The 8,999-nt window shown below is 37.8% G+C and overlaps 2 protein-coding genes across 3 annotated transcripts in view; one reads left to right on the top strand and one right to left on the bottom strand.

The window, feature by feature from the left end:
- Positions 1 to 5,413, top strand: part of LOC102192040 (multidrug and toxin extrusion protein 1-like) — a 7,140-nt gene extending 1,727 nt beyond the window's left edge. The window contains exons 5-17 of one of the 2 annotated variants that reach the window (XM_005739373.2): positions 2,277 to 2,319; positions 2,416 to 2,460; positions 2,581 to 2,678; positions 2,765 to 2,862; positions 2,948 to 3,061; positions 3,153 to 3,220; positions 3,343 to 3,451; positions 3,536 to 3,611; positions 3,723 to 3,792; positions 3,883 to 4,015; positions 4,114 to 4,208; positions 4,333 to 4,428; positions 5,108 to 5,413. In XM_005739373.2, coding sequence (XP_005739430.1) covers positions 2,277 to 2,319; positions 2,416 to 2,460; positions 2,581 to 2,678; positions 2,765 to 2,862; positions 2,948 to 3,061; positions 3,153 to 3,220; positions 3,343 to 3,451; positions 3,536 to 3,611; positions 3,723 to 3,792; positions 3,883 to 4,015; positions 4,114 to 4,208; positions 4,333 to 4,428; positions 5,108 to 5,398 — 1,336 coding nt within the window. In that variant the 3' untranslated portion in view covers positions 5,399 to 5,413. Of the gene's footprint in view, positions 1 to 2,276; positions 2,320 to 2,415; positions 2,461 to 2,580; positions 2,679 to 2,764; positions 2,863 to 2,947; positions 3,062 to 3,152; positions 3,221 to 3,342; positions 3,452 to 3,535; positions 3,612 to 3,722; positions 4,016 to 4,113; positions 4,209 to 4,332; positions 4,429 to 5,107 lie in introns of both variants that reach the window. The other variant, XM_013912472.1, reaches the window with a different exon arrangement.
- Positions 5,414 to 5,689: 276 nt separating this feature from the next.
- slc47a3 (solute carrier family 47 member 3) overlaps positions 5,690 to 8,999 on the bottom strand; it is a 23,069-nt gene continuing 19,759 nt past the window's right edge. Inside the window, exons 9-17 of the mRNA XM_005739374.2 lie at positions 8,577 to 8,690; positions 8,429 to 8,496; positions 8,213 to 8,321; positions 7,782 to 7,857; positions 7,326 to 7,395; positions 7,106 to 7,238; positions 6,874 to 6,968; positions 6,743 to 6,785; positions 5,690 to 5,919 (exon numbers count right to left, since the gene is read on the bottom strand). Coding sequence (XP_005739431.1) covers positions 5,708 to 5,919; positions 6,743 to 6,785; positions 6,874 to 6,968; positions 7,106 to 7,238; positions 7,326 to 7,395; positions 7,782 to 7,857; positions 8,213 to 8,321; positions 8,429 to 8,496; positions 8,577 to 8,690 — 920 coding nt within the window. The 3' untranslated portion in view covers positions 5,690 to 5,707. The remainder of the gene's footprint in view (positions 5,920 to 6,742; positions 6,786 to 6,873; positions 6,969 to 7,105; positions 7,239 to 7,325; positions 7,396 to 7,781; positions 7,858 to 8,212; positions 8,322 to 8,428; positions 8,497 to 8,576; positions 8,691 to 8,999) is intronic.

The raw sequence follows: 8,999 nt of genomic DNA, 5'->3' as shown, positions 1-8,999 counted from the left end.
TGACCAGCTGATTATGAGTATGAGTCTGTGGTCTGGGAGAGAGTCCTGTAACTCTCTGTCTGCAAAATACAGTATATAATGACCAATGTTGGGCAGTTAATTAAATAGTTACTTCTTCAAAAAAAGTTACTGAGTTATGCAAACAACAAAGTTTTTTGCAGCTGTTTACCTAAAAATGCAACCAAGGCATTTTTTAAAATAAACATTTCAAACCATTTACAGAACAATCAGCTGTTCTGCATCAAATTTGATGCCAAACAAATTATTTGTGTCACTCCAAAAAATAATTTCTGTCCACTATGAGATAAAGGAGAACAACAGCTTGATACCTGCAGGCCTGACAACAGGAGATGTATCACTCCTGTAACACCTGTAACATTCAGTAGTCGTCTCATTGTTCTGACGCACACAACAAAACTGTTGACTACACTACACGCTAACTACACAAGATTTGCGCTAAACGTCGCAAATCTCTCACATCTTAAAACACCGCCGCCATTCCTAAAACTTGCCCCCTTCCTAAACAACTAAATGCCATGTTGCCATATCATTTTTTGATTATTTTTATAATAACTCTGGTTTTACGTGGCCCATCAACACAATTTAAAAACTGGTATAAAGTTCACACTTTTTCTGTCAGTTGTTCCGTCTGTCCTGCTCACATCTCCAATGGTTGTGCACGTTGTCATTAACGTGGTTTCACTCCACATCAGCCACGCCGCTTTGCTAGCTAAAACACCAGTGTCGGCACATAAGGACGCTGTCATAGCCTGTCAACGACGTTCATTAGCTGCGTATATACGAATGTGAATCGCATTATTGGCTGGCCTATGGGATAAGGTGGCATCGTTCTAATTCCATACGGGAGCAGCCAGTCACTTACTGACTAACACTGCAAAACAGAATTGTTTAAGTTTTAATTGTAATTTCAATTCAGGTTAGATTTTTTTTTGTGCGCAACACAGATTTTCTGTGCGCAGAGACCATGCCAGCAGAGCGCAATTGCGCACGCGCGCAGCTTAGAGGGAACATCGATCACAGTCATTCTGATTACCTTTTTGCTTTATTCAAGGAATGACCAAATATGTCTTAGGAGCTTCACTAGCAATGCTCAAACTGCTCTTGTCAAGGTCTCAAACAATCTGCTGCTGACTCTGTGCTCTTCTCTATTTTCATTCTCCCTGACCTCATCTCAGCTTTGCATATTGTGGACCAGAACATTTAATTCAGTCAGTCTAAAGAACAGTGCTGGTATCAGTGATGTGACGCTGGATTGGTTTATGTCAGGTCCATCAAACAAGTAATTTTCAGTAATGACTGACAAAGCCTCATCTTCTCATTGAGTTGATTTTCACTGCTATGCAGGCACAAATGTCCTATAATCTGTTACCGCTGATATCTCACATATTAGGTCCCGTCTAGCTGAATTAGGGACTGGATGTCTAAAAACATTCTAAACCTGAATGATCATAAAATTGAAGTAATTATAATTATACCCTTGTCCCCCAGCACTAGCAGCACTTTTGATCTTTTTTCTAATCTGGGTCTCCTACAGTATTTAAAAATGTCTGGAGAGAGACTCATAACCTGGGGTAATTTTGGGTCCAAGCTCTCTCTTTTATATGCAGGTGTTTAAAGTTATGCAGTCCTGTTTCATTCCGCTTAGGCAGATATCATTCCTATCTCATTTTGGTTAAGGTCATCCATGCTTTTATGTCCTCTGGACTTGACCACTGTAATGCACTTTATTCATCGTCATAACATAAATAAGATACAAATAATTCAAACTGCAGCTGCCAGGCTTTTAACAGATAGCAAAATAAGTGACCAGATGAAATCAGTCTTTACAGCTCTTCACTTCCTACCTGTTAGCCTTAGAAATGATTTTACGGCTCATTTTTGAAGCCTAACTTTGTTAAGCACCTGTCTGCATATCTAAGCTGCTGTATCCATATGAAACTTCCTGCTGCCTGAAATATTCAGACATGTCTGATGCCTCTGCCTAATGACCTCAGGCTTCTTCTAAATGCATTTTTATTTTTTGGCTTTTTAAACCCACTAATGTCTTATTGAACAAAGCAACTTCTTTAATGAGCAAGATTGCATGAGTACTGGTTTCTCTTCAATTTGAAATTGCTTTTGTTTCTACTGAAATTATTTACTTTTAGTTGTTTGTGTAGTTCAGTACAACTTTATTTTGAAAAGGCCTTCATGAATACATATAAACTAAAATGTAAAATGTACTAGATGTACTCACATGCACTTCTTGCTTTCAGAATAGCCCAGCTGTATATCACTGCCTTCCTGCCTGCTGTGCCAGTGAGTCGCTGCTTTTCTCCTTAACCTTTATACAAACATTCAAAACCAATGTTTGACGTTTTTTGTGCTGTGCAATAATTTATTATTCTTCCATAGGCAATGTTTCTACATCATCTTCAGGTGTCTTACCTGCAGAACCAGGTCCATTTCTCTATTCCGATCCCGTACTGGTTTTACAGATATCGTAAATGTTTCTAAAACTAATTACAATTTTGGTGGAAAAGGAAATGTAATCACGCTGACTACATTTTGTATTCTCAGGGAATCATACTGCCACAAATGTATAGTGCTGCTCTGGCAAACATTGCAAATGTGGTGACAAACTATATTTTTATTCACTGGCTGGATCTGGGTGTTAGGTATGTGAACTCACACTCATATCACTTTAATGCTTTAATTCTGAATAAAAGAATTTAACACTGATATCAACCCAAATGTCTTGCAGTGGCTCTGCAGCTGCAAATACTCTGTCTCAGATTTACATCTGTACTTTTCTGTTTGCTTACATTTTGTGGAAGAGGCTTCATGTAACAACATGGGGAGGTATACTGAGAACAGTGATGATCTCATGCACCATCTTCTTCTTTTCCCTAGTTTTATATAAATGAGCGTCTCTCTCCCCCTGCAGGCTGGTCTGTGGAATCACTGCAGGACTGGGGCTCCTACATGAAGCTGGCTATTCCCAGTACATTAATGAAATGCTTTGAGTGGTGGGTTTATGAGTTTGGGGGATTCTTTGCAGGTAATCCTTTTTTTTTTCTTTTAGATGATCATAGACAATCTAAAAATATTTGAATCATGCCTGCTCTTTCTTCTTTGTCTGTAACAATCAGGAATGCTGAGTGGAAATGAGCTGGCAGCCCAGCACGCTGTCATGATGGTGACTGTCATAACATATATGGTAAGGTTTAATCACTACAAATCAGAGAATTCAATTCTCCCTTTAAAATATTTCTTTGGTTGCTTTGAACCACCTGAGAGCAAATTTTCTCCTATACTTTTTTCATAATAATGAATCCATAGTTCCCTCTTGGTATTCAAGCTGCGGCATGTGCCCGGGTGGGTAATGCTCTTGGTGCAGGAGACACCGGCAGAGCACTCCTAACTAGCAAGATGTCCCTTACTCTTGCAGGTCAGTTAGAAATGTATCGTGATTTATATTCGTTTCCCATAACTTTATTACCGTTATACAGATTTTGGAGCTCTTGTTTTCTAGGTAGCATTGCAGTTGTAGAAGGCCTTGTCCTTGGCTCCGTCAAAACAGTGATTGGCTTCATCTTCACGTCAGATGAGTGAGTTCAGCTGCATTCACATTTCACTAACAGTAATATTCCTAAACACTGTTGTTGCATTCAAAGATTGGCAAGGATGTGCAAAACCTTAATTAAACCTTTTTCTTTCAGGAAGATCATAGGTCTGGTCTCACAGCTGATGAATGCTTACTGTTTCCTTCAGTTCTTTGATGGTCTCGTGGTGAGTTTTAGTTACACTTGGCAGCGCGTGTATGCTCCTAAAAGCATGACAAGTAAATCTAATATAAAGTTTATCTCTGTTTCATCCAAGTGTGTGTGCACGGGCATTTTCTTAGGCACAGGGAAACAGAAGATTCCAGCTGTGGCTAATTTCATTGGATACTACTGCATAGGGCTTTCTCTAAGTATCACGTTGACATTCGTTGCAAAACTAAGAGTGTTGGGTAATTGCACAAAGTGATGCTTTTTTTGTAATTTACTAAAATGAGCTTTTAAAGTGAAGCTTGCCTTGCACTTAAGTAATTTGTCATTTTCTCTGCAGGTTTCTGGCTTGGACTGCTTGTTTGTGTCATTTTACAATCTACCTTCTACATTATTGTCATCTTTAAGCTGAACTGGGAACAAATCACTGAGGAGGTATCATATGAAAACAACCAATAAAGATACTGTGCCTCAAATTGAAGATCAGTTTATACTTAGCTTCCAAGACTCAAAAAATATTAATGAATCTATTGCTTACACTGACTTTTCATATTTACAGGCTGTGAAACGGGCTCAGAAAAATCCTTCGATATTAGGAAGAGCTCCCGTGACAGGCACTGTGGATAACAGCACCCAAGATCAAACATCAAGTAATGTGAGTCTATGTAACAGTTAAAGTTAGCAATAGCAACAATTAATCTAAATTTCTTGACATAGTTTTGTTTTTCTTAAAGCGTTCTTGATTACATTTATATTATGTTTTCTTCCATTACTGACATATATATATAGTACTGTGCAAAAGTCCTGAGCCACCCTTTGCTCTTTTGACATGACTTGCTTTTCTACTCATTTCAGTCCTTGTACATGGCCATTTTCAGAGGAATGATTTCCTTGTATTTGCTAGGTCACTTAGCACTTACCTATGAATCATGGAAGCTTCAAAAATGAAACTTTTTTTAGTCTTGTGTCAACATAACAGCTAAATTAGCAAAGAATGGATTTTAAACTGTATCTGTACCCATTTTCCCAGCAAAATATTTTTAAAAAGTGGAGAAATTAGATTTTTGCAGAGTACTATATACTATTGCAGTGGTGGATGCTCATATTCAACATGGCCAGATTTTCAAAGAGTAAGTAACCCCTATGTGCTAAAAGCTCAGTTTTCACACTTCTATATGCTGGATTGATTGCAAATGTTTTTTTTTTTCCCCTTTTCTTTGCTATGCATGATTGCAGTGAGCACAGCACGTCCTTCATACAGATACTTCATGCACACAGGTTATGACCACAGCAGTGTGACCAACCTGCTGGTGTTTTTGTTTCATTTTTCCTAGCTGATGGATGGCTATATGTCTGTGAGCACTGAGTGCCAAGACAGGGGCACTGTGGTGCAGGATCGAGATGTGACACAGAAGCTGAAGGGCAGCCGCCTCTCCATCACCCAACTGATCCTCAGGCGAGGCCTCATTATGTTTGCTGCAGTTGCACTTCTTGCTGTGGGAGCAGGTGTTCACTTCCTTGTGCCTTTGCCCGAGACCAACTCTACTGTGGACTCGATCAACACTACATATACTCCTGATCAAATTTTCTCCACCATGTTGGTGCCAGATGAAGAGTCAGAGTGAACAATAGATAACTGCAATGATTCTGTTTAATGTTGTAAGAACAGAAAATCTGATGTTGCCTTCTCAAACCAGTTTTAGTTTGATTTGTTTGTCTCTGCAAGGTGTTGTAAACTGAACACAGGCAAATATAATGCTCGTTCATTGATTAATCAAGAGACCATTCATTCATTTCCTGCTCGTCTGCCTTTGTGCCTGCTTGTGCCATCCGTTACTGTCTGCTTTGTAATGCAAATGCTAGCATATTGCTGAGACCTCCCAGAAAAGCAGCACTGGAGTTATTTCCCTGAACGAGACAGACATTACTCATGTTCAGGTAGCCAAGTTGGTGATAAGTAGGTTCAAAATAATACCGACAGCCAAGATGAACAACATGAAAGCTAGAGCCAAGCCTCTACGCAGAACCAGAGTCCTGAAAGAGAGCTCTCCTTCAGCTGTCCTCACTGTTGTTTCCACCTGAACACCCATCAGATCAGTGGTGTCTGCTTGACCCACTGAGTTACCAGAGTCTTCTAGTTGGGTACCTGGACATAAATATATGCAAATGTTCCATGTTAGGGATCATGAAATTATAATTGTTATTCAAAATATTGTTCACAGTTTGGAAGTTTTCTATATTAATTGCTGTATAATCAATATCTAAAATCTCTGAATTGTTTTTTGTTTGTTAGTTTTTTTATGGTTCTATCTGCTGATCCAACTGAGTGCTTTTTTAGTGTTGCCATAGATTTTGAAGTTAAAGATGTTAAAGGACATTTAAAAAAGATGAAGATCTTGGTTTCTGATTGTTTAGCAAATACCAATTTGCAGACAAAAATTTGGACTTTGAACATTTCATACTTTTAGACCATGCATGATTTGAAAAAAAAGTAGTAAGGACACTTACTACATACAAACATATCAAAATGACAACAATAATAAAATAGCTATAAAATATGTTATAGACCTTTAGTGTGTGTTAAATGTGTTTACTTCTACATGTAGATTGTGCTTTTTCTTAGTTTACCCTGTCTACAGCAACTAAAGCATGACACTTTTAGGATTATTGTCAAAGATAAATTGTAAGTCACACCACTTGGTGAAGTGAAGGTAGGAAAAGATTTTAGCCTTTGTTTAATATTAAAGAAGTTACTGGTGACATAATGCTGTCCTAACCTTTCTGCACTCAACACGTTTTATTGTGGCTACATAATTCAAATACACAAACAAGATTCATTAAATATTCTTCTAAAGGTATCTTTTAAACTCTGTATGTTCTACTTCCACACAGAACTGTTTTGTTTCTCGTGATGAACAGGATAAACACTTTTCAGCCAAATTAAATAATTTGTGAAAACTGTCCCTTACCTGTGTCTGTGGAGCTTACATGCACTCCTGCTCTGATCTGAGCCTGCAAGACGAATCAATGCGTGATCCTTTAATCATAAAGAGGCAGCCGAAAACTACTGAAAATTAAATATTTATCCTTAAACACAAACCTCAACTGTGACATTTTTCCAGTTCATTCTGATTAGATAGAAAATCAGGAATGAGCATTGCAGGAACACACAGGTTAACAAGCCTGTCCACAGACCTGAGGAAAACAAAACATGTTTTTTCTTTAAGAGGAGGAAGGAGATGTTGATGCTGTGGTAGAAATCAAATGAAAAAAAGAACTGTAGGGACAAAAATAACATGGATACAAACAGCTGATGGTTGAAAACATCTCACCCATGATTCCTAATTTGGCTGCAAACATCAGTGACACTCCAATCGGAAAGCCAACACCATAATATCCCAAAATATTGCAAATAGCTCCAACTCTCTGTTTGCCTGCTCCTCTTATTATGCCACACACGGCAGCCTAGTGACGCAAAAAGGATAAAGACATGGTTAAGTACCCACAAACACATACTTTATGGGATGTTTCTGGGGTATGGCAGATACTCACAGATGTTGCATCGAGTAGAATGAAAGGAGCATAAAAAGATAGGACATCTGAAACCCTTTGCCTGATTTGTCTGAAAGAAGAGAGTCAAAATTTTTAAAGTGAGACTGGTGAGTTTGTAAAAACATATTTTTGTGTAATTTGAGCCTTGTGCAACATTATACAATTATGCTGTTTTAGGAACAGGAAATATGTAAATAATTATCAGCACAGCTGAGTGCAGCTACCATAAACCTTTGTGTCTATTCAGTATAAGAGAGATTATGTAAGCGAAGGATGACAGTAACTTATGTAAGGGTAAAAGGTCGTTTATGAGGCCTGCTATCTCCCCTAGACTTGATACTGAAATTGCATGTGTAAGTGTAACCCATGCTGGTATTTCCTTCCTTTTTTCTTTTAAAGTAACAACTGCTGCGATTTATAAAACAAACAAAAAAAACCATAAAATTATATACGCACTCATCATATGTAAAAACATAAGAGATGTGGTCCTTTAGGCTCCCGATGAGAGTTGACAAACATATAGACACTGACACTGCAGTAAAGACAGAAATATAATTAAAGATTTACCTTTTTCGGGAGCAACATGCCTTAACAGTCTTTTTCCTTATAGGATCGAAACCCTTTCTCGAGGGCACATCATAGGTAGGTAAAGAGAAGTGAAAATATTCACGCTTTCTGCTAACATTTATAATTACGGAGACTGTTTAAAATTTCTAAGCTATTTTTGTGCTTCCTTCTGGAGAGCAAAATTGGAATTATGCAACATTAAATTATGTAATTAATTACCTTTAATTGACTGTCTTTAAAATATTTTCAAATGAATATTAGACAAAAAACTAACAAAAACAAAACACACGGCAAAGAAATAAACATTGATGCATTCTGACCTGCACAGAACATTGACATCTTAGCAGACAGCTTGGCCTGCTCCGTTTCTCCACCTCCCAAAGCATTTCCAACTCTTACACTGCCCGCTATGCTGAAACCCAAAGGGAACTAAAAATAAAAAGGTTGTTACATTGGATGGATGTAAAATGAGAAAATTCTTTATGAATAAAGTTTTTTGGCAGTGCAGAGGGTTTGTTCACATCAAAAGGGCTCACCATGTATGCAACATTTGCCAGTTGATACACAACTGACTGAGCTCCGAGTTCCACTTCATTTATGAGACCTGTCAATGACAGACAGCGGATAGATTTCAGAGCTGCTTTTCTACAGTCAAAGGCATCCCAAAGTGGCCTGTGGCATTACCTGCTAGAAAGCCTCCAATCTCATATGTCCACCATTCAACACATAGCATGACCATGCCAGGGACAGCCAGGTGGATGTATGAGCCCCAGTCCTGGAGGCACTCTCGAGACCAACCTATGTAAGTGTTTATAAAGTAGATGTTAGCAATTCCAAATGTATATTTAAATTAAAGTGCATACAAAAGCAAAAGAAATAAAATACTTTAAAAATTCTCTCAAAACAAATAGTAGTCATATAATAAACCAATAAATCATTTGTCAACCTGCTTTTCTACCACATGATTTAAAGCAAATCTCAATACGCTAATTTCCAGTTCTATAGTGTAGGATTATAATATTATTTTATGCCATGTTATACCCCTAATTAAAGATTGTGAATTATTATGTAGTTTTAGTTTGCATTATTCTCCTGAATTAGAAGAAG

The sequence above is a fragment of the Pundamilia nyererei genome, unplaced genomic scaffold, assembly GCF_000239375.1.
Source record: "Pundamilia nyererei isolate P.nyererei 1_Seehausen unplaced genomic scaffold, PunNye1.0 scaffold00091, whole genome shotgun sequence".
Taxonomy (NCBI): Eukaryota; Metazoa; Chordata; class Actinopteri; order Cichliformes; family Cichlidae; genus Pundamilia; species Pundamilia nyererei.
Note: the sequence above shows the minus strand (reverse complement) of the source record. Positions and strands in the feature narration are given on the sequence as shown.